The 25,248-nt window shown below is 39.7% G+C and overlaps 1 protein-coding gene across 3 annotated transcripts in view; it reads left to right on the top strand.

Moving 5' to 3' along the window:
• Positions 1-23,850, top strand: part of tna (tonalli) — a 60,862-nt gene extending 37,012 nt beyond the window's left edge. Inside the window, exons 1-11 of one of the 3 annotated variants that reach the window (XM_017164957.3) lie at positions 4,803-5,674; positions 18,234-18,768; positions 18,898-19,056; positions 19,846-20,657; positions 20,718-20,836; positions 20,901-21,033; positions 21,103-21,316; positions 21,389-22,140; positions 22,207-22,336; positions 22,405-22,791; positions 23,273-23,850. In XM_017164957.3, the coding sequence (XP_017020446.1) occupies positions 5,610-5,674; positions 18,234-18,768; positions 18,898-19,056; positions 19,846-20,657; positions 20,718-20,836; positions 20,901-21,033; positions 21,103-21,316; positions 21,389-22,140; positions 22,207-22,336; positions 22,405-22,791; positions 23,273-23,404 (3,438 nt within the window). In that variant the 5' untranslated portion in view covers positions 4,803-5,609 and the 3' untranslated portion in view covers positions 23,405-23,850. Of the gene's footprint in view, positions 1-4,802; positions 5,675-5,727; positions 5,998-18,233; positions 18,769-18,897; positions 19,057-19,845; positions 20,658-20,717; positions 20,837-20,900; positions 21,034-21,102; positions 21,317-21,388; positions 22,141-22,206; positions 22,337-22,404; positions 22,792-23,272 lie in introns of those variants that run through there. The other 2 variants (XM_017164958.3, XM_070285955.1) reach the window with 2 other exon arrangements.
• Positions 23,851-25,248: the final 1,398 nt, after the last annotated feature.

Here is a 25,248-nt window from a genome sequence, read left to right as displayed (position 1 = left end):
GAGCGTAGTTGATATTGACTTTGTATATTTTTATTTATTTAATTTAGTTATTATTTTAATTTTAAATTAAACAAAAAATATATATAATAATATCCTTAGTAGTTGAACTTTTTATTTATTTTTTTGAAAATCTTTAACTTATTAACAATTTTGAGACTGTTAAAATTTTGTTAATTGTTGAAATAACTAAAAAATTAATGTTCATGAAATTGTTAAACTTTCTGAAGGTGTTAATATAACTGAAATATTAACAACTTACTTTTTATATATCCTCAGAAAAGCATTATAGTGGCATTATAAGTGTATCCCAAGATTCGCTCTAAGGCTTTTCTCCTATTTTCTTTTATTTTTTATTTATTTTTTTCTTTGCTTTTGGCTTTGCTTTTGCACGCATTTTACCAGCCACCCAACAACAACAACAACTACAACTACAACTACACCAACAAAAAACAACAGTTACAACAGCAGTTGACGTTAGCTTCCATCTCTGTCGCTCTCGCTTGCAAATGCGCAACATATTTTCGCCGACTGACCGACGCAACGACAAACAGACACTTGTGTGCCGCCGCCCCCTCGGCCTTCCGTCGCCTATCCACCTACTCCACCCTGCCTTGGCAACTACCTCCCACTTCCATCTCCCCATTTCAGCTATCCCTACTTGTGCCACTGCCACCCATCACCCCTTTTTTTGTTTGCTATCGTCTACTGCTTTACTATTTTGCTTTTTATACCCTGCACTCAGTCAGTTAAGGGGTATTATGTTTTCGGGGAACTGTTGTTAATATGGATATAATTTAATTTATTTATAAAACAAAATTTATAAGAAGTAATATCTAACCATATTGTTTTAATGGAAATATTTCCAAGGATATTTGCTATTAAATAAGGTCAAGCATGCTTTTCGGTTTATGTTTATACCTAGTAAACAATAATTATAACACAGGGTATCTCATAGTCTGTACACTTGACAGCATGGTTCTTTCTTTTTGTTTTTATCCTATTTGTTCACTACTATTTTCACGCTGCTGCTGTTGCAGTCGCTCTGATGTTGCTGCTGTTGCTTTTGGTGTTGCTGCTGCTGCTGCTGTTGATGTTGTTGCTGTTGGTGTTGCTGCTGCGCTGGCTACATAATTGATTTTAGTGCTGCACTCTCTCATTGCGTTGCATTCTGCTTCTGCTGACGTCGCTGCTGCTGTTGGCAGTTACTTTTAGTGTAATCTCAACATTTGCTGCTGCTTTTGCTGGCTTTGCTGCTGCTGCTGCTGCGACTACGTATGTTGCTGCTGCTGCTGATGTTGTTCCCATGAGTGTTCTTCTTCCAGCCGAGCAACAGCAACTTCCTAACTCCCCCCCCCCCCCCCTTTTTCCAGCCCCCTTTATCCCCCCTCAGCGCTTTCGTCGCCTGCTTTTGTTGTTGCTCCTGGATGTTGGCTGTGTTGGCTTTTTGGTTTTTGTGAAAACCAGATTTTTGTCGTTTTATCCATTAAATTGTTTTTACAGCCGTTTTTGGCCACCGGAACAGGGTGAGTCCCAAATAAATTGAGACAACTCGGTGAAAATGTACTTGGACTTTATATTTTAATTCAATTAAGGGACAGGGGAGACTTCATTTTAAATAACATAATGAAACTTTTATATCCCATATGAGACTTAAAATAATTTATAAATTTTCTTTCCTCAAATAATAATAATTTCTTAATCTCTGGTTAGCTTTTTTCTGTGGTAATTTCTTATTTAATTTGTTGTTAGCCCAAACATTCTCTGATTAGCTAACCTGCGATTAGCTTAAATCCCCTCCTCACTCACACCCCCACACGCATGCCGGGGACACCCTGTTTTATGGCTGTTTAGCAATTTGGCAGTTCCAGTGCTTCGTCACAGCCAAAGTAACAGGAATAGGAACACAGGCACGGTCACAGGCACAGGCAGAGGGACAGCAACCGACGACAACAACACACACGGCACCCGAACAAACGCACGTAGGCAGCCGCAAGGAACCGATGATCGAGGATGTTGGAAACGGGGGAGGAACGGTGGCGAAACAAGCCAACAACCAACGCATTTACACAGATACAGATACGGATACAGATACAGATGCAGATACCCGCAGGATGAAGGGACAAGGAAGGATAGGAGGGAGTAGGCTGAAGGGAGGAGGTCGCAGGACGAGGACGATGATGAAGAAGTGGCAGAGGACTGAGCGACAAACAGACCCATTGTCCCTCCCTCACTCACACTCACACACGTGCTGAAAAAAAAAAAAAAAACAACACCAACAATAACAACCACACAGGGAACAACTACAACAACAACCACAGCAGCAGTTCAACAACAACACCAACAGCAGCACAAACAACAGCAGCGGAAAGCGATGACGATGACGATGACGACGACGGCCTACAACGCAGTACACTTCCTTTTACACACAGTACCCAAACGCACAACCGTAAGCACAGTGAAGCCTCCAATAATAGCATAATTTAAGCATCAAATGCAGTTCACATTGAAGTTAATTTAAAAGAAATGGTTTAATGAGTTTTGGTTACTGTTGTAAATCAAACGTTATCCTTTCAATGTTGCAAGCATCCTCAACAGTTACTAGCAATTTTCCTTTAATTTGTAAGAAATTTATGCAATTTAAATGCCTTATTGAAAAAAATAACTTGGTAAACATTATAACCCTTTTTGTAGGCTCTTTCAATAAATTCTTTCGAATTATTTTATAATTAAATTATAGTTTTAATTGGCGAATTTATTATTTCCTCCAAATATCCTTGCTAATTTTTTACGAGTCATCACTGTACTACACACACGGCACACCACACCAAGTGAATGTGTGTACTGAGGGCCTGAACTCGACTCAAACTCAAACTCGAACCCAAATACAAAATACGAAAATACAAAAATACAACAAAAAAATATGAAAATACAAACCCATATAAGCATAACCCAATGAAGCTGCTGCTGCTGCCAACATAACATACCAACATCATCATTACTTCCATCATCGTCATTATTGCGATGAGTTGTTGTTGCCATTTTTGTTGTTGTTTCTCAGCACTCGAGCCTGGAAAATAAAAAGACTTCCTTTTTGGGCAGAGAGGCAGGATATTCTCTGCCCAACTCCCCCCTCCGTCCGCAAAGGGGGAAAAACCATTTTATCAGAATTATGACAAGGACTGCCAAAAATCGAGGCAGAGCATGTTAAATAAAATAAAACATAATTTTATGCCAGAGAGCAACAAACACATTAACACGGTCGCCGTCGCTGTCGCTGGCGGCGTCTCTGTCGACGCTGGCGTCATCAATAAATCGCGACCCCAAACGAACCACCCACAAAATCACCCAGCCACCCAACCACCCATCTCCCCCTCCTACCGCCCCCGCACTTATCCCCACCTCGAGCATTATACAAAAGCTTACAAGCCACGCATACAAACGAACTCTCACTCGCTCTCTCTCTTTCTCTCGGGCTAAGGCCATCTCTTTCGCTTGGTTGGTAGCGTAGTGCTCCCCATCTCTTTCTGGCTCACACTCTCTCTCTCTCTCTCTCTTTCTCTCTCTCTCGTGCTGTGCTCGTTTGTGTTTTGAAAATTTAATCTCGATATGGCAACAAATATGCTACAATTTCATTGAGATGAACACCCGATACCAGAAAGAGAGTTTCTCACGCTGTGCAAGAGCGACGAGAGAGATAGCTATAAGCCGCACAGTCAACGAGTGTGAGCGAGATGGAGAGACTGGGAGAGAGAGAGAGAGCGCGAGACAGAAGCGTAGTAAATACACTACTACATTTTTCCGTGCTAATTGAGTGATAAATTGGGAGTGGATTTTGCCAAGAGAGCGCGAGAGCGTGAAATGTGAGAGAGTGTGTGCGTGTGTGTGTACGAGTGTGGGCAATTGATATGCTCAGATTAAATTGTTAAATGTTTTTTATTCGGGTAATTAAAGTATATCAATTGTGCGGTCACTGCAAATGCAAAGTTCTTAAAGGGTTAAAGTGGAGCAAATTAAATAACAATTTTAAGCTGACATGTTTACCCATTTATAATTAATTATAATTTCTTAAAATAACTTTATTTAGTTATTGTTCCGAATATATATTTTTAGAATATGAATATAGAAATATAGTAATTATCGGGTCTCCTTAGCTAACATTTAAAAAACAATTAATCCCGCTTGGCACTGCACACGCCGTAAATCATTCAAAAATCAACCACAAATCACAACAATTAAGACAAATGTGCTGAAAAATCTACTTAACGCAAACACACTCGCCAACACTGACACACACACGCACACTCGCACTCGCACCCATTAAGCGCTTTCAAAACAAACCCAATAAATGTCAGCTGCCCGCTTTGTACCAAAAGGTAGTAGCAGCAGATCTACTACCAAACTACCTTTTTTCCCCCTCGAGAGAGCGCCCCACAAATGCCAGGCTGAAGAGGCTGTGACGCTCGAAAAAGGTAGTGAATTCTACTACTACCCTACCAAATTGAAATGGTAGTAGAAAAGGTAGGGAAGCGCGAGGCGAAGAAGTCAAACAAATTGACATACGTATACATAATTATTATTTTACTTAAGTGCTCGCGCGTCGTCGCCCCTTAACAGACCGAAATGAATACGAAATACGAAATACCAACCTGAAATAAATCAACCCGATAGAGAGTTCTCGCCGCGAGAGCGAACTGTACTTCGTGTTCGGTTCGGCTTGCCGTGTGGGTGAGTTCGGCTCCGAGCCGAGCAGCGGTGCCCAGCGGCAGCTGCTGGCCACCGCTGCTGCACAGTCGTTCAGTCGGTCGCCGGATGTCAGCCTCAGCTGCCAACTTCATTCAGTTCCTTTCTGGCTCCCGTCGAACGTTGTCGTCTCGTTCGGTTGAAACGGATCGAATCGAAGCGAAGCCAGGCCAAAAAATCTCAAAGCCACGGCTCATGTGAAACCAACCAGAGTTTTATCACAAGTCGCGAAATCCAACGTAATTTTTTCGAAAATTTCTAACTCAACAAAAGTAGTGACAAAACGCAAATCTACAAGTGACAAAAGAAACAAACAAGAATTGCAAAACTTATGTTTAAGTGACAAGTGACAAGATACAAGAAAGCGTAAAAAAACGTAAACAAACCGCATAGAGCACACATTTTTTGGATTAAGTGCCCCAAAGTTCCTGTTAGCGGCGCAACATCTTGGATTACTACTAAACAACAACAACAGTATTATCGCTTAAAACTAGCACAAAATCTTCAAATTTCAACAACAACATCAAAAATATATAAAAAATATTTTTAAAACTACAACACTTTTGCTAGGCAACCAAAAAACAACAGCAACAAAAAGTAAATAAATAAATACAAAAAGAAACTTGTGCAACATCCCAACAACAAATGTGAAAGCGTAACAAACAAACAAAAAACGCAACGAAGAAAAAATAGAGAAAGAAACAAATCAGCATAAAAGTGAAAAGTAAGAGAAAGAGTGTGTTTTGAAAATGCTGCAGTGAACCTTAATAAAAATTAACAACAACAACAACAAAAAAAAAAACAGCAACAATTAAAATCTACTGCAAAAAACAACACAAGTGTTGTTGTCCCATGTATTTGTTGATGCCATGCAATTGATTGTTGACAAAATTCCCATGTATTCCAAACAAACAACGAAGCGCAATTCCAAAAAGTAAGTTTCCAAAGAAATAAACAAAAATTAAAGAACCCCTAAATTCTATAAATTAACAAAACAAAACAAAGAACTAGTGAAAAGTGCGAGCAAACCGAAAAGGAAAAACTCTTTAGTGATAAACTGATAACAGCAACAACTTTAGCGGGAAAGAGATAGCACATAGCAGCTGCTGCTTCTTCTTCTGCAACGTGCACCTGTCCCCACCTTAAATAACAACAAGAGCAACAACAACAGCACCAACAACAACTTCAACAACCAACAACAACAATTAATACACCACGCGCTGTTGCCATAAAACCCAAAAGAAAAAGAAAACTTAGGTAAAATATCTAAAAATAAATTCCACTTAAACCAAACAAGAAAACAAAATATAAAAAAAAAAAAAAAAAAAAATGAAAACAAAAATAATCACAGCAAATGAGCCAAAAGAATTTTTCAACTTCAACTTTGTGTGTCTCTGAGTATCTCCTCATCTCGACAGTCAATAAAATTGCCCCGGCTAAAAATAATGTTTCACCTGGGCTAAAAATAAAACAATTTATAAACACACACACAAAGTACCAAAACAAAAACAACAAGTTAAAATTCTTTATGGCCATATCAACAATTTTATTTCTTCTCCACTAGAAAACTTTTAATTGTTGTGCTTGAATCAAAATTATAAAAACCAAAAAAAGGAAAAACTAAAACCCAGAAAATAATTAAATGGAATGTGCTTTTGTTTTTAGATATTTTATGTAAATTTTTTTCGTGTCTCTTATGCTTTGTTTGTTGTTCGTTGAATCATACATAATATTAATAATAATAGTTGTGTAGTTTAATTAGTTTGTAAGATTCGTGAATATAGTTTAAGGGGAATAATCGTGAGAAGAAATTAGTTTTGTAAAATAATTCAAAGTCAACAAAAATTTTCGAGGGTTTTAAAAATTATAATTTTTTTTTAAATTTATAAATACGTAGTTGTGATTGAAAATGTGTTAAATAAATTAATTTTTATTCCTTTCTACATAAACTTACAATAAATATTTTTATACATTTTCTACAAGATTTTTAAATTTTTACTGTATTTAACAATAATTATAACTTAAATTAAAATCAGTTTAAAACATAAATTTCCACACAATTTTCTGATAGAAAAATTTTTAAATACTCATACATACATCTTATTTACCAATTTGTAAATATTTTGTAATCTTAACAATTGCTTCTCATTAATTGAATGTAAATATTTCTGATATTACATTTCTTAGCTAAATATTTATTCACTCAATAGAAACAAATTTTTCCACTTAATTTAAATTGGTTAAAATTGAAATCCTCCCCCAAGATTCACGGGCTTTCCCAGACACTTTAAACATACACAATCGAAAGATTAATTCCTGACCGACTTCTGATGCCGAATTCCCAAATCAGCTGTTTTTTCGACCGCCTCCCAACAACCGCCCCCTCGCTTAAGCTCTCTGTCTCGCTTCCTCTCTCGCTCTCACGCACAGCTGACCCATAATTGACACACGACGCACACAAACAAACACACACAGATACACCATGAAATGTATCTGAAGGGAAGAAGCCAAGAAACCATTCAGTTCAGAGACTCAAAGATATTTAGGCAAAAAAAAAAAAAAAACAAAAAACATTTCGACCCACTGCTGTTGCTTTGTTGTAGTACGCACATAGGTATTTGTATCTGGAGTTTTCCATTGAAGCGTTTTCTAGAAGTACCATTGGGGTATATGTACAGTAGCGGTCAAGATAATAGATCTTAAGATATAAAGATATCTACAGGTTATGGGGTTACTTTGTGTATTTTATATGTTTAAAGAATATATTTTTTTCTTTACATTGCTGTTCAAGCTTCACAACAATTATCTTTAAATTTTTAATTCTTTAAATTTGTTATAAACAAATTTTTTTAATTTACTTATCAATTCAATACAAATATATACCATATTTAATTACACAATTAAAGTCTTAAATAATAAAACTGTTACTTTAAGTTCTGATAACAATAATAAATCGATTCTCATCAAACAATTAAAGTGTTTGAAAATATATTCTATAAGAAAAGATCTTGTATTTTTTCATGTAATATTATTTAAGAGCTAAAGAAAAATATAAAAATAATTATTAAAACTTAGTTTTTCAATTACTCTCAAACTAATTTAATTAGGTATTTAAACTCCTCAAAAATTCCCCTAATAAGTACCAATATCTTGACTTCAGCTGTTTATAGTTGCAGTTGGAAGTGGGTATATCGATACCAAGAAAGAAATTTTCCCAACGATCCGCTTCGTTTGCCTGAAAAACAACTCAAGTCTGTCACTTACTTTTCAGTTCGACAATGTTTTCGCCCATTTCTTGTATGTATGTTTGCTGCGTCTTCTTCGGTTTCTGTTTCGGTTTCTTTTCTGAGTTTGTGTGACTTGGGAAAAAGGGGCAGAGGTGCTGGAAAAAAATTCAGAGACCCAAAAAAAGGTCACTCCACACTCGCGCGCACACACACCCATACACAGCGACGACCTCTCCCCCACTCCAGCTTACAGAAATTTTCCCTCCCGTATCTTGTTTGCCGTTTTTCGATTTTCGTTTTCTCACATGCCACGCATTTTTCCCCATTTTCCCCTCGACAAACAACAACCACACACACAATGGGAGTTTTCTCGGCAGACATTTTTTCGGTTCGCTTGTAATTCATCATCGCTGCGAAGAAGATGAAAGCAACAAAGAAAAGGTCGAACGTCTTACGGTATAAAAGTACAGAGACCGCGAGAAGAAGAAGAATAAAAAATGCCGACCCCAGGTAAACCTTAACCCATTTGCAATAGTCGCAGCTCCGCTTAACCCAAAAGAAGTAAGAACAGGTAGGCCGTCGACGAGCGGGCGTTCCCATGAAACGGGAAATGTAGATATTTTTGCCTGGAAGATTCCCGAAGAATAATAGATCGAGATCGGTGGAAAATGATCTCGAAATATGCCAATGAGATGGGAATTAACCTTCTCGGAAGATCAGCCGTAGGCAAACCATTCAGCAAAAGTGATGTACAATGTCTTTTTGTTTCACTTCCGCTGAAGGAAAATTTGTCTATGAAATAAGAAGGAAGAGATGTTGTAGTAAAATACTTATTTAAAATTAAAGAACTAGGAAAATCTGTCAGCAATTTGCTTTTAAATTTGTTCAAATAATGTCAAGCCACAATGTATCTCAATTGCCTATTAAAAAACTACAATGGGGATGATCACTTCACGCTTCCTTTCTATTTGTCTCTTCAATCAAAATTCTCTCAATTTTCCGCAGCAACGAAACAGTTTAAAATTCCGGTTGCCAGATCAATCTAACGGTTAATTAACGCCCCGAGCTTATCGTAAACACCCTCTAATGTCATCAACCCACCAGCACCCCACTCGACACCTCATTCCTGGCAAAAAAAACTAAAAATAAAGGATCACAGAAACTCGGGGAAACAGAGCGCGAGACAATCATCAATCAACCACCGAGGCAACCAAATCACAACCCATCAAGCAACCACCGAAAGGACTTCAGAGACTTTAGACTTCAGAGGCTTGGATTGCTACCTAAAAAGTAAGGAAGTAAGGGAAGTCCTCCACTTCCTCACTCACTCGCTCACTCTCCTTCCATCCATTCATCCATCCTGGCCACTTCCTGTTTGCCGCTCGCTCATCTGTTTGCGATTTTCACACGGGAAATAAAAATGTGATACAAACGAGTAAATGACAGAAAAACAAAACCTAAACGCGGAAAACCATTTGCAAATCGCAAAAGGCTGCGATTGCAACAACAACCCCTCAGTCATTAGACAGCGGAAAGAGGGGGGGAGGGAAGAGGGCAGAGGTAAAGCAGGAGGGAGAGTGAGAGTGTATATAGTCGGCACATTCTGTATTCTCGGTGATTAAACCCCGAAAGAAACAAACAGAAACATACATGGAACAATTTAGCGAGTGGAGGAGCGTCTGGGTATTAATAAACCCATCAGAACGGGGGCTGGAAACTGAGCAGCAACCCTCGTAACACACTCGAGGGCATGCCAATAGTTACATGTGTAAGCCGAAGCCACCCCTAAGGCAAGGCGACTTTAACCCCTCATCAAGGCAGACCTGAAGGTCATCGAGACCGAGACCGAGGCAGACCGGGAGAAGCCGAGAGCAAACTCTGCTCGTGTGCATATCTAATCATACAATTTGAATTTGATTGGGCATTAATGGGTTAAGCAGTTGACTTTTCGCCTCGGGCTCTTCGCCAAGGCACCTTGAAGAGTCGCACTCTCGCCCTGGCACTCCAATCCGCTTCGATTCGATACGCTTCCATTCAGAGTTCGTTTTAGTCACATGATAAAAGTTCCCAAAACGCAACAAAAACTGAAAACGAACGAAAACATTTAACGACCCAATTAAAAGCCCCTGAACGAACCTGATATCAAACTAGACCGCACTGAAAACCCACACATTCGCATAGATATAGTAAAATATATGCTTAGCAGAGCCACAACAACCGCACAGATAACTATACTAGCACCGCATTCCCGGCGACCGACAATCACCGAAAAAATACAATGCCATGCCATACCATACCATACCATACCATTGTAGGTACTATCACAATCGATGGGCCCAGAACTCACCGCACCGAGACCCAAATCAGAGGTAACCAGCTCTTATCAGCCTTTTGGTTGGAAGGGGGGACGACTGACAAGCTAATTATAACCACAGATCGTACTATATCTATAGGGAAAAATAACAAAAAGAGCCATGAAACCCAAAACTCCATAGTTCTCTGCTAGTTTTGCAACCGAAAATGGAAACAATGGAAATTTTCACTCTCTGAATGGAACCGAACCGAACCTACTACCTGTACTTCAATACTGGCCATCTGCTGCTGCTTTTTGCTCTGGTTTTTGGCCGACATAAAATCGCACTTAGGTATGCAGAAATGGTTCTTGGTTATCGATAATTGCTTATCGCTGTTTACGGCCAGGTAGTGCCTCCATTTAGTACGTCAGTACGTCTGCATTCAGCACTAATTCGACGCAAAATGGTCGCTCGGGTTTTTGTGAATGGAAAGTAATCAAGGTGAAGGTATGGGGGGTGTGGGAAAGAATTGATTAGGCTCAGGAAGTGGGTGAGTGCAAGTCAGGGGAATTTATATATTTAAACCATATGTTTAGGCACTATAAAACTGAGTACAACAGCTGATAAGTAGTCGCATTTCTGGAATAATCTTGAAGGGGTTGTGAAACAAGGCAGTGCATTAAAAGGTGACGTGATAAGCATTGAAATCGGAAAGATTTTATTATGGTTAAATTAGCATTGAATTTATTCTTAAATCTTTGTTAACTTCCTGGAGAGGCAACTGATATATAATGTAGGTGGCTCCACCTGTTGGTGGTGGCATTACCTGCGGAATGCGCCTCTCTCTGCGCTTCTCAACATATCAGCTAAGTGCGACTAGGCCTTATCAATCACCTTGCTTCCTGTCCCATTTTCATATCTCTTCTGTCTAACCTTTTTTTCGATGGCAAATATTTTTAGTTAGCATTTTCTTAAACACATTTTGTTGAGTTTATTTTGGTTACTGGTGCTACTACCTCTGATGTTGTTGTTATTTCTGTTGTCATTTAGCTGTACTTCAGTAGACATTTTTGTTCGAAACTGGTTTTCAAGTACGACGCTGGCGTCGACGTCAACGATTTATGCGTTGGGTTTTGAGTCGCTTCAAGTTTTGCTCGTTGCTGTTGCAATTTTCGTTTTGTTTTGTTTTATTTTTAATGTGATTTATGCATGTTCCTCAATGTGTGAGTGTGCGCAAAAATACTTGAACAAAATTATTGCAGCTTCTTTTTTTTTTTTCTCGTCGTACATTTATTTTTGTGGATTTCGTTTTGTTGTTGCTGTTTTTGTTGCGAACGTTGACAGTCGCAGCCTTCGATTTATTTTTAATGTTTATGTCTGTCCGATTGTTTATGATTTTCGTTGGGTTTTTTCTTGCTTAATTGGCGATTAGATAAATGCCAAAAACGCAACGAAGCCGATGACAATGGAATAGATCGCACTGAGCACTAAAATGTCCCTCTCTCTCTCTATACACATTTTTCCTCCTTTTTTTTTTTGTACCCCGTTGACTGGCATAAATTTAGTTTGAGCAAAACGCGATAGATAAGATAAGCAAAGCAAAACCAGACTCGCTTGCCAGCCAAATCGAACCCAAAACATCGAAAAAAGAAAAACTTGCTACGTAAGGTGTGCAAAAACCACACACACACACACTCGCAGCTGATTGATAGTCACGGGGGGATGGCCAGGTGCAAGGGGGTGTTGTTGTGTGTTGGTAGGGCATCCATTAGCGACCTGATTAGCGCGTGTGTTACAACAACCACGGCGCTTTTTGTTTAGGGTTTTTTTTTACATTATTTTTTTGTATTTGTTTATCGCGAACACGAGCAGACTTCGACGGCGACACTAGCCAGTCAGCCATCAAAACGATTTTGGTTACAACACCACAAGGACAAACTAGCAGACACCCAGCAACAACCACGAGCAGCAACAACAATAACAAACAAAAACAAAGAGGGAACAAGCAAACAGTGAAATGTAATTTCCGAATTGAATAATGCATCGACACCTGTTTATATATATTTATTCTGAGTGCTGCCAATCACAGTGGCCACAAACTATGCCATAACGTTAAATAATATTGCATTTGCACAGAGAGAAATTAGTAGAATTTCGAACGTTTAGAATAATTTCCAATTTTTTTGCCAAAGTTTAAAGTGTCGCCATAAATTATCATTGAAACAACGTCACCCACTGTACCCTAAACTATAATCCCAAGCAATCCTACATTTTAGTATGCAAATTAGCAGCTACAAACAAACCAAATCCCGGCACCACAGAACAACAAATACAACGCCTAAAAAGTATTGCAAATATTTTTAGGGCCGGCGCACGTTGCGTATACGCAATTTCCAGCCAAACAAAAGAAAGGGAAAAATAGAGAAAACAGACATCAGCTAACCGTTCTGGCTGGCCAATAAATAAAAGCCAGTTACAGGTGCTGAAAACATGCACAAAAAGGCAGAGAAGGAGGGAGGAGGATGGGTGGAATATTTCAAATATTACTCATACCACATGTGGGACAGCCACCCTCCTGCAGCAGCACAGCCCACAAGCGGCAAAACATTTATAAAAATGAATTTGCAAATCCGCAAAATGCAAACCGAGCACAAAAGTTGGAGGCAAACATTTTGTCAGGGAAAAAGCGGTCGGGCTGTGCAGGGTGTGTGTGCGGAATATGTTTTTGCACATATTCAAAAAAGTACCCCGCCCTCGAAGCCCTCTCTCTCTCCATCCATGGCGAGTTGCTGACCATCTGTATTATTTGCATTGGATTTTTAATCAAAAATTGTGCGATTTTTCTTCGCTTTTTTTTTGCCGCAGCTCTTTCTTTGCCTTTTATTTTATTTCTTTTTTTTTTTTTGTTTACAGTTCGATTTTTATTGTGTTCACCCCTCAACCCCCGAAAAAAAAAATCCACTCCAACGGAGGGTTGCTGGCTGGCAGCTCCTGGTGGTTGGTAGCGTTTTCTTTTTTTTTTATTATTATTATTTGCCGGGGTCGAGTCTATTATGCTGATTTATTTGTATTTTCATTCAGATTGCAATTTATGCGAGGCAGAGATGAATTATGAAAGCGATCGGATCGGCCAAGGAAAACTCGGCAGCGGCGGGAAATTCAATCAAAGTGGGAGGTAGGGAAAGAGCGAGAGAGAGAAGTTTGCCAAAAGAATTTTCGAGCGCACACGAGCTCGAGGCGACAAAAAGCGTTGCATACCAGCAGGCGCCGTCAAAATTCGAATGGCATACAAAGTCCTGAAAAACTAAACGGAAAAAATTATTACCATCCGTTTCCACTAGAAAAAAATTTCCGAAAAAAAACCAAGCAAATAAAAAAGGCAGCAGCAGCAGCAACCTCCCCGTCATAAGGCAATATGGAAAAAAATGATTCCAGGGGGGCAGAGAAAAAACAAAGACAGACGACAACTGCCAACTCAAAATTGGTACTGGAAAGAGCGAAAGAAATTTTTATATGCGAAAAGTGCAGCCCCGCGAGGAGTTGGGGGTGGTTTCGGTGGCTCAAACACCCTTGAAAAACAACTGTCAAACGCATTTCAGCGGTGCGAGAGGGTTGGGAGTCCAGCAGCAGCAGCGGCGGCGGCGGCGAAACAATAAGGGGAAAATAAAGGATATGACAGGATATGGGGCGGCATGGAGTTTTGAGTGAATGATGAGCCCAAAAACGGGGCAGAACAGGCAGCGGATAGAATGGCAACACAGAAAACGGCAAAGAGAACAAATCAAAAATTTTTGATGTGTTATTGCTTTTGCAAAAAAGGGATAAATGCAGGCAAAGAAAATGTGATATTTTTTGGTAATAAAATATATTAAATTTACTAAATAGCAAGACAAAAAATTAGTGGTATATTGTTATTTAAAAACAAATAAAGAAAGAAGTTTATTGATCAAGTAATTCAAAAATAAAACAAGCCTTTGACTTTCATATTGCAATAAATCCACTTAAAAATATGAGAATAAGATTTAAAAATTCCAATTTATATTATTTCTAATCCTGGAATGTCATATTTATTTTTCCCCTGCATAATACAAATTTAAACCTGCCTCTTTCCAATGAGAAAATCAACTTATTCCAAACATTTTGTTCTGTCATTGGCTCCACGCACGTGTCTCACAATTTTTCATGGCCTCTAAAACACACACACTCACATTTTGTGTATATATTACTTGTTTTGTTACATGACGCCAACTGTCGTCTACTATAAAAAAAAAGTACAAAAAGAAAAACAAGACGAAAGCTCAAAAGCGGGCTGAAAAAAAAAACAACACACGCAAACAACAATAAAAGTAGAGGAGAAAATATAAATAAAAAAGTTAGATTTCTTGTATATTTTTTGTAAAGCATAATAAAGACTAGCAGCAGACAGACACATGTCCTCCGAAAGGATGTATCCCCCGAACTCAAACTCAAACCAAAGCCGAGTGTCGCATTGCCGTCTGAGCCCCATAATTCATATTGGCAAAAATCTACCCAAACAATGAACATAAATTGCGAAAATATACTCAAAAATAAAATATGTAAAATAAGACCTTACGAAAAAAACTAAAGAAAAATGTAGCAAAAAAAAGCGGCTGTCCCTTGAATAAAACCTTTAAACACCGCCCATGCCCCCGGTTGACATACGGAAATCATTTCGTGTGCCAAATGAGAAATAATTTTTATTACCACAGCAAATCAAAGTGCGCACCATTTACAATTACACAAGCAAACTAAATGGGAGCGATAGAGACGGTGGCGTACCGAGAGGGCGTGATAGAGGGGGCCAGAGATCGTGCACTGATTCCGATATGAAGCTATATCTTCGAGCACGTGTATCGCCTGGCCTCTGAACTGATATTTTTTAGTGGTTCTAAACTTTGCTCGCATGTCTTCCGTCTGCTCTCCCTTGCTATCTCTCTCTCTCTGGCGAGTTACCTGTTTTGCTTTATTTTTATCTAATCAATGAAGAAATTTATATCTAATCAAAGTACAAAAGGCGGCGACGAGAACTCGCCTCGATCTAGGGGGAAAACTGAGAAACAAAAGCGCACAGCGGCGTCATCAGAGATCGTTGCTGTATTCTCACACCCCCTTCAGAGGAGGAGAAACCCCTTTTCTATGTGCTTTTTGCCAACTGTTTTTGCAGTGCAAGTCACATAATGACAAGATTATATGATCGCAAGTGCACAACTTGGTTGTGTTTGCCTGCTGGAACTCTCCATTCGCCAATACATGTATATCTGCTCTTTTTCCAGTAATTATTCAGATTGTTTTAGTGGTTTTGGCCTGGTTATCTTCACCGTATCTTGACTTCTTTTTCCCGTACATTTTTCATGAGTATTCTATCTTGGTTTCTATAACTTCCAAAACATCTGGTGATATTTTATCACCGAACTCAGCGAAGGTCACTCGGTTTCTAAGTGCATATATTCTTGTTGATAAAACATAAGGCCATACGGGGTATCTAAACACAGGAATCTCTCTTAGAGAATTACTTAAAAAAAATAAGAAAATTTAAATTTGTAGAAAAATATAAATAAAATATATCTTTTAACTTGTATTTGTTAAAAAAAAGTATGTGTTTCTTGACAGTCTACAAATTTTCTTATTCTTAAATTCTCTCCAATTCTCCACTCAACGAGTGACCACTGTAGTCTATGTTATTACCCCGCCAAATCCCCCTCATGTCTTGTTTATATTCCATCTTTTTCTATATCTCCTTCTCTCTGTCTCCCATTCGACCTAATGACCCGCTTTGCTCTGTTTACCTCCGTTCTATACTCTTCCCGCTCTACTCTCCGCAGTTGGCATTAGCTGGCGGCTCGATGCTAATTTATCGTCACAGTCTCGCGGCAATCACAGGTTCAGTTGGCTACCTGCTCCACCCCCTTGTGCCACCCCGACCATGAATCTTCTACCGATCCTGCTCTCTCCCCCGCCAATTCTCCGCACTCGATCTCTATGGCGATCTTTGTAGACTTTGCCGGCTCGGGCTTTTCGTCATGCGATTATCAGCCAATCGCTTAGTGTGCCATTTATTTGCATTTCGCTCGCTGCTGCAATTGTTGTTGCTTTTGTTACGTTTCGTTACGTTTTTTTGTTGTATTATTTATTTATGTTTCTTTTTTTTTCGTTTGTTTCTTGTTTCCAACTTTATTTGCCTTTGTGTTGTGCGCTGTGCTATGTGTGTTTGCGTTGAGCCGCTTTTGTAGATGCGCAATTATTGTGAGCGTGTTACTTTATATTTTTAATGTGCGATTTTTTGTTGGTGTTACGGTTAGGATTTTACCCTTAAAAAGGGGTTCAATTATTAAGAAACACAATTTATTTACATTTTTAGTTAGATTTTATTTAGAATATTTTATAGAATATTTTCTATGATAAATGTAGGGAAAATTACGCATACGCAGTGTTGGTCGTCGATATCTAAAAATATAGAAAATATATGAAAATTTGTGTCATTTGCAATAAATTAAATCATTTAAATATAAGATATACAAGCATCAAGCTAAAAATCACATATACCAAATATAACGTATACGCCCTGTGGTCACTTTTATATTAAATGTTCAATTAATCAATCGAATTAATAATTTTAATAAACTCAATATTATTTTATATTATTAAACAATTCAATTATATTTAAATGAGATTTTCTAGAGTATTGCCAATTTCGTCTCTCAAAACACTTTTCCATTTGATGTGTTTTCTGCTTCGCATTCGCACTGCGTTTCGCGCTCATATATGCTTCATATTGTTTATTGTCTGCCTGGCAAATATGCTTAATTATTTTTACCTTAAAAGTCGCGCCATCAAAGCGAATGCGAAAACAATTTCAATGGATTGAGTGCGAAGGGGAGGAAAAAATATAAAATGAGAAGAGGTGCGAGGAGGTGGAAACAAACCTAAGCCCTGAGCCCATTTGACATTTTCGGGCTTAAATGTCACAGCAAATCGAGGGGCAAAGCGTCGCCAGCAATGAGCGAACAAGTGCAATGGGAAATATAAGCAATGGAGAAGATGGAAAATGCAATTGCAATTGCCACAGCAACAGCAACACAGCGCACAATGAATGACGTTGACAATGACGATGATGGAGATATGGTTGGGTGGTGCACACTTGGCTGGGGTGCTAGAAGGTAGTTAGAAGCGGGCAAGAAGCGGGTGTTCCAGGGATACTGGGGTAAAATCACGAACATAAGCCTCAGGCCACCACCACCACGGGCTGACATCATCGATGGAGGAGGTCGTCGAATAATGATTCCAAGCGGGCAGAAAACCAACTCAAAATCAGAATCAACTCTCAGTTCTGTGATGTGACTAACCGTCTCACAAGATAAGAGAACCTAAAACAACAAAAAACAAAAGAACAGCTGCCAACAGAAATAGAATTAAATTCTTAGTAAACCGAAAAACTCTTGGAAAATCACAAAAAAAAATTATCAGTTGAATTTAAACTAAAATTCATCAAAAAATTTGAAATTTTTTGAAAGCTATGTTCTAAGAAAATTGATTAAAATGCTGGGAAAATAATCTAAATTAAATTTTTAGAAGAGAGATACAAATATTTTAAATATTTCCTAGATAAGCTTCACAGGAAATACTTTAATTTTCTAATAAAATGTATGCAGATTATATGTTATTTATTTTAAATATTAAGAAATATAAAGTAGAATTAAATACAATTATCTTATATTTGCTTAATTTGTCACTTTTTTATCATCAAAATTGCCTTTTAAATTCCCACTTTCTGGTTGTTGCCTTTTTGGTTTCTAACATTTCTTCTGCACAACTCGGTCTTATGAAACGGGGACAATATGCTTAACCAAGGGATAGAAAGGATTATTCCTATTTATATACTAAATCCTTGCTTTATAATCACCACGTTAAAGGTTACTTATCCGAGTTTTTGTCTCTGTTGCGACTCTTGCAGGAAAAATGATGAAATGAACCAGCAGGCGGGCTCCTCAAGGGCGCCAGCCACAGGGGGCCAAATCTCACCGCCAGGTGCCAGCACAGCCGGCGTGGATCCACAGCAGCAGCAGCAGCAACAGTTGCAGCAACAGCAGCAGCAGCAGTACTACAACCAGCAGCAGCAACACCAGTACCAGCAGCAACAGCAGCGTGACAATTTCCTGGCCTACCAACAGCAGCAGCAGCAACAGCAGCAGAGAACAGGAGGCAGTGGGGCAAACTTTATGCTGGGCAATGACCTTGTCGGCGGCGACAGCCTGCGCAGCCTGAACAACACCTTTGGACCCAATTCGGAGTTCACAGCCGGCAGCTCTAACTCGACCACATCACTGGGCGGCCTTAGCGGCGGCAGTTCCAACGGTCAGGGATATCCGGGAATGGTGGCTGCCAGTCAGCAGCATCACCAGCAGCAGCAGCAACACCACCAACAGCAACAGCACCACCAGCAGCAGTCACACATGTCCAGCATGGATGCCATGGGTGGTTACAGTCAGGTGAGGATTCGTATAGTATATGAAAATATAAAGAAACATGATCTTAAAAGATCTTGAAGCGAATTTAATCGATCTTAATCTTGATATCTTGCTTTAATGACTAATTTTCTTCTATCTTATATCTTACAGATGGGCGGCGGCATGCATCCTGGCCCTAATAGCGGCATGATGGGCAACATGAATGCCCAGTACATGAACGGCGGTTCCGGCCAAGGTGGCTATAATGGCCAAGGCATGGGCATGGGCTACGGCGGTGGAGGCAACATCGGACCCCAGAGGCATCATCAAGTGAGTAGCCAAGGGGATAATGGCGATAATGGGTTAACTGGATGATTGAATGACTTCACACACACATGTGTAGCTGGTATATAGCCAGCTGTTGACAATTCATTGGCGGCCATAAACAGATTTCGCCGCCTGGTCTGGCCCATTATCGAATCACTTTGAATCGCACCCAGAAAAAACGCAAACAGAAGTCTGCTGTGGCTTCAGAAATGACAAATTTGTGACTGCCAGCAGAGCGACAGTAATCCGCTCAAGCTCAGTAGCAGAATTATTTCCTTCAATCTGGCGATTCCCCAGTAGCTACGCGAAAACGTTGAAAAGTTTTACGCTTAATTGGTTTCTTTCTTTTTTTTTAATGGGGAATGGCATCATCTGCCAAAGCTTCCCGGGGTTTGAGTTATTCCCTAGAAATTCAGTCACAGGGGAAAGTAAGAGACTTTTCTCTTGGGACTTCAACTTATTCTAATTATCTCTTTTTGAGAGCTCGATTTTCTTGGAATTTTTATGTGAGATATTTTTGTAATTTTTAATATTCAAAGAATTTATAGTACTTTATATTTCCTGATAATTTTTGAGCTGACAATTTCCAAGATCTATTTATATTTCTTAAAATTCTTTTAAAATAAGATTACAGCTTTTAAGTGCGCAGTTTCACTTTGCTGAGAGCACATTAAGTTTGATCAAAGTACAAGCTCTAAAAAAATGCCCAAGATATGGAATAACCAAGAACTGACTTTATAGTGGGGAATCCCCCTTGAAAAATTTAATCTAAATCTCAAATTTCCCTTACAGATGACGCCCATGAATCAGATGCAAAACATGTCAATGGGCCCCGGTGTGGGTGGCTCCAATGGCATGGGCATGAATCCCATGCAACAGCAGGCAGCGCAGCAGCAGATGGGCGGCATGAATCCAATGGCCAAGATGCAGGGCATGGCCAACGGTGGCTACCCACAGCAGGCGCCTCCTTCGCTCACAGCCCAGCAGCAACAGCAACAGCAGCAGCAACAGCAGCAGCGTCGCATGGCTCCGTATCCGCATCCGCAGATGCACATGGCCCAGAAGCGGGCAGCGGCGGCGGCGGGCGGAGCAGGCGGCGTGGGCGTTGGCGGCATGTATCCCGGCAATCCCATGCAGCAGCAACAGCAGGCGCAGATGTACGGCAACCAGCAGATGCATCCCGGCGCAGGCGGAGGAGTTCCCCTGCCCATGCAGGCGGGTGGAGCTGGCAACGGCTATGGCGGACGTGGCGGACCCATGGGCGCCGGCAACGGTGGCTATGGTCGCATGTCGGCCGGCAATGGAATGGGTCCAAACGGTGGTCCCGTCATGGGACCCATGGGTCCCGGCGGCATGACAGCCGGCGGCATGGGTCCCGGTCCTGCTGGCTGCATGAGCCAGCAGCGCTTCATGCCCCAGGCATCCGGCGGTGGCGGCGGTATGCCCGGAGTGGGCTACGGCGGTGCCGGCGGACCCGGCTCGCATCAGGGTCAGTTTTATCCCGGCAGTGGAGGTCAAGGCGGCGGCATGCAGCAGGCAGGTGGCATGTGCCCGGCGGGTCCGGGCGGCGTGGCCACCACCGGCAATCCCTACCAGAATCAAGGGTGAGTTTGATTATCTCAAGGATTATAAGGGAATAGTAATTAATGGTATTTCTTTTATAGTTTCCAGCAAAACTATCAGCACAGTCCAGTTCCTGGCAATCCCACGCCACCGCTGACACCCGCCTGCAGTGTGCCCTATGTCAGCCCCAATCCGGACATTAAGCCACCCATGGACAACAGTGAGTTTCAAAATGTTTTAGAAATTTTAAAATTGTAATTAACTTTTTGTATTTTTCTTTAAAGGCGAAGAAATGAGACTGACATTCCCGGTGCGCGACGGCATCATCCTGGCTCCTTTCCGCCTGCTGCACAATCTCTCGGTCAGCAATCACGTGTTCCATCTCAAGCAGAATGTCTACAACACGCTCATGTGCCGGTAGGTCTTAAAGAATAAACTTTTCTTTAAGCTTTTCCCTTAATTACATATATTTTTCATAATTTTCAGAACCGATTTGGAGCTGCAGTTAAAGTGCTTCCACCAGGATGACCGGCAGATGAACACCAACTGGCCGCACACGGTCACCGTCTCCGCGAATGCCACGCCCCTGAATATCGAGCGGTCCGAGAAGAACAGCACCGCCCTGCGTCCCCTCTACTTGAAGGCCGTTTGCCAGCCGGGCAGGAATACGCTTCAGTTGACCGCCAGTTCCTGCTGTTGTGTAAGTAGCTTTTAAAATTAATGTTTCCTAGAATTATTTATTAATTAAATATATTCTCTCTCTTCCCAACAGTCACACCTGTTCGTGCTGCAGCTAGTCCATCGACCATCGGTGCGCCAGGTGCTCCAGACGCTGCACAAGCGCAACCTGTTGCCTCTGGAGCACAGCGTGCAGAAGATCAAGCGCAACCTGAGCTTGCCCAGCGAGGGCCAGACACCTGGATCGGATGCGGCAAGCCAGCAGAATGGTGGGCAGCAGTGCGCCAAGATCTCATTGAAGTGCCCCATCACCAAGTCTCGAATACGACTCCCGGCCAGGGGACATGAGTGCAAGCACGTTCAGTGCTTCGACCTGGAGGCGTATCTGATGATTAACAGCGAGCGCGGCTCTTGGCGGTGTCCCGAGTGCAGCAAGTCGGCCATCACCGACACGCTGGAAATCGATCAGTACATCTGGGCCATACTCAATACGCTGAGCAACTCGGACGTGGACGAGGTGATCATCGATTCCTCGGCCAACTGGCGGGCGTTGCAGCATAATGGCGGCATGCCCAATGCCCCGCCCCCCTCGAATGTTCCTAGCAGCAATCCCAGCGGCAGCAATCCGAATCCCAATGGAAGCGGCGGTGGCCCCAGCTCCGGCATGCCGCCCAGCATCAAGCAGGAACTGTGCGACGATATTGCCAAGTCGGAGGTCATGTCGCCGGGCTCCACGCAGCTGCCCACTTGGGACAGCGCGCAGGCGATGAGTCCCTACAACATGCACGACATGAACTCCATTGCCAGCGGCAATATGATGGGCAACGGTGGCAACAACAGCCAGCAGTAAGTATCCTTTATAGAGGAGATTTTTTTTTAAATATTTTATTAATTTATTTATTTAATTTCCAGTGGCAATCGCAGCAGCTATGATGGCTTCAGTGGCAACCACAGCGACGGCAGCGGCGGCTTGGCCGGCAACGATGGCGGCGTCAATTCCCTAGATCAGCTTAATGCCATGGAAAAGTCGCTCAGCGATCAGGTAAGACTCTCAAGAAAATTCTTGTTCTTTGAGAGAAACTAAAGCATATATATTTTTCTCACCTATAGATGCCCCACACTCCGCACACTCCTGGTGCAGCCAGCCATCCAATGACACCTGGCGGACCGCCCAGTGTCAGCAGCTCCCACAATGAACCCATCAGTGGGGGCACGCCCAATGCCAATGGCAGCAGCAATGGCACCAGCAATAATAATAATAACAATAGCAGCAGCACAGGCCACAATTCGCCACAGACACCGGGCACGCCCAATCGCATGGGCGGGGGCATGTCGAGCGGAGGAGGAGCAGCAGATAGCCAGCAGCAGCAGCAGGAGCAGCTGCTCAACTCGCTGATGAGCAGCCAAACGCAGCTGAAGTTTAGTGAAAGTGATCTGAGCGCCGAGCTTCAGAGTTTCGATGCGGCGGCAGCGGGAATAAATGATACGGCACACGATGTAAGTATTAAAAAAAATTACGAAAAATATATTTAAGAAATTAAGAAATAAATTTTAATAAAATTGGAAGATTTTCATTAGTTTTTATAATTATTTTCTGATTTATAAAGAATTATTTTATTATATTTTATTTATGTTTTTGAGTTTATATAATTATTTTATATAAAAATATTAATTTATCTTATTTATAAAGAATTATTTTTCCTTTTTATTTATTTTTAAAATTTTAGAATTATTTTCTGATTTATAAAAAATTAATTTTCCATTTTTATTTATTTTTTAAAATTATTTTGTATTCACAAATCCCTTTAATTTGTATATTTTTAAGTTTTTATAATTAATTTTTTATACAAATATTAATTTATCAGATTTAAAAACATTTCTTTTAGCTTTTTAATTTATTTTTTTAAATTAGTTTCTATAAATTTTATCCACAAATCCCTTTAATTTGTATTAATAAAATCCCTTCTATCTCTTTTAGCTGCTGCAGGATGTGGATCCCATGGAAATCCTATCCTATCTGGATCCCCAGCCCGATCTTAACACGCCACCCTCTAGTGGCAGCAGCAACAACAATGCCAGCGACGACTTGCTGGCCACGTTATTTGACTAAGCCCCCTACAAAAAATTATTAAAAAATGGGCTTCGACATGCTGACAGAGAGAGAGAGAGAGATGATGGATAATTGAAAAATGGCAGAAATACCATAAATTGTATATAGTATTATTAATTTTAATGAAATGTGCACTAGAAGAAAGTTGCGTACTTCAACAAAAACAACATTTTCGTTTCCTCACACAAAACCAACAGCAGCAGCAAAAACAACAACAAAAATACACACAAAAAAAAGGAAGAAAACTATTACAATAACAACACAGAAGGAAGATGAAAAATCGAAGCGGAAATTTAAATTTGCCCGTGTTGAAAAACAATGAAATGTGATTTAAAAATTAATTAATTAAATTAATTGGCATTTAATTTAAAGCTAACTAAAAAAAACCCACAAAAATCGAAAAAAAAAACATAAATACATAGAGAAAGCGTAAAAAAATAACAAAATCAGTCATTATACCATATAAAAAATATTAAAGAAATCAAACAATTCAGTTGAGAGCATAAAAAATTCCTTCAATGAAATTTACGAATTTAAATGTGTAATTTCCGATGCAGTTCGTTACATTTTCTGTTTCTTTTTCATTTTGTTTTTTCTTAATTTGTTTTTTTATTTGCAAAATGTTTCCTGGCCTCAGTTTACAAAGTATTACAAATATTTAAAAAAACGAAAAACAAAAAAAGCATTGAGCAAAGGAACAAAAATAAAAGCGCAAAAAATGAGAAATACAAAACAAAAAACAAAAAAATACATACAAGTGAAATCCCAACAATTTTATTACATTTATAAAATGAAAACATTTACATTTTAATTGTTGCATAATTTTAATTATTTTTTAAAGCCTATCTACATATAAAGATAAACGGATTAAAACGAAATTTAACAGAAAAAACATTAAGAATTATTAACTATAATGAACAGAACCGTAAATGTGTACAATTAAGTGACAAAAGTAACGCAAGAAAAACTGCATAATTAGAGGAGGAGAAACAAACAAACTATTAAAAGTGTAAATCAAATTTAATGCTAGATCTTAAATATATTGTATATATGGATATGTATGTTATATATGCGGCAACAAGAACACACCCCCTCCCCCAACACACACACACACACACACACAAAGCTAATTAATACATTTAAATACTGATAATAATAAATGAGAAAAAAAAAACAAAAAGTATTTCAAAACTAAAATTAAAGCGTTATGTTTTCTTTGAGTTTTACTTTTTAACCCCCCACACAGTTTCTTTGATTTTGTCCAGAATTTTCCCTTTCAGTTTGGCCTTACCATATGTTTTTCGTACGATGTGGTTAACATGGACCAATTTTTATATACAAAAAAATATGTAACACCCACACACCGACGAGTCTTTGAATAGAGTATATACTATATATAAAGGACAAAATATATATGATATGATATTCAAATATAGCGAAATTTTTAAGCTTTGCCCAGGCTAATTCCCAGTTCAGCGCTTGAAACAAAAACTAAAAAAAAAATGAAAACGAAAAAAAAACAAGACAAATTTACGCAAAAATCGCCTCGATGTGGTAGTTAAATGAATCTCAATCTCTTCTCAATGTTATCAAAGGACACACACGTAATTAAATTATATTATATTAACACCTACATATATGGATATATATATATATATCGAAAATGAGGAAAAGAAAACAAAATTCGTAGTGGTTTCATTGTAAAACAATATTTCATAAAAAAAAACGATTAACGAACAATTTAGCTTCAAGATTTCGACAATTTCCAGTTCGATATCTTCTCTCGCTTAAATGAAAAGAAAACGACGCGATACACGATACACGATTAACGATTAACAAGTAAC

This window comes from Drosophila kikkawai, chromosome 3L, assembly GCF_030179895.1.
Source record: "Drosophila kikkawai strain 14028-0561.14 chromosome 3L, DkikHiC1v2, whole genome shotgun sequence".
In the NCBI taxonomy this organism is placed as follows: Eukaryota; Metazoa; Arthropoda; class Insecta; order Diptera; family Drosophilidae; genus Drosophila; species Drosophila kikkawai.
Note: the sequence above shows the minus strand (reverse complement) of the source record. Positions and strands in the feature narration are given on the sequence as shown.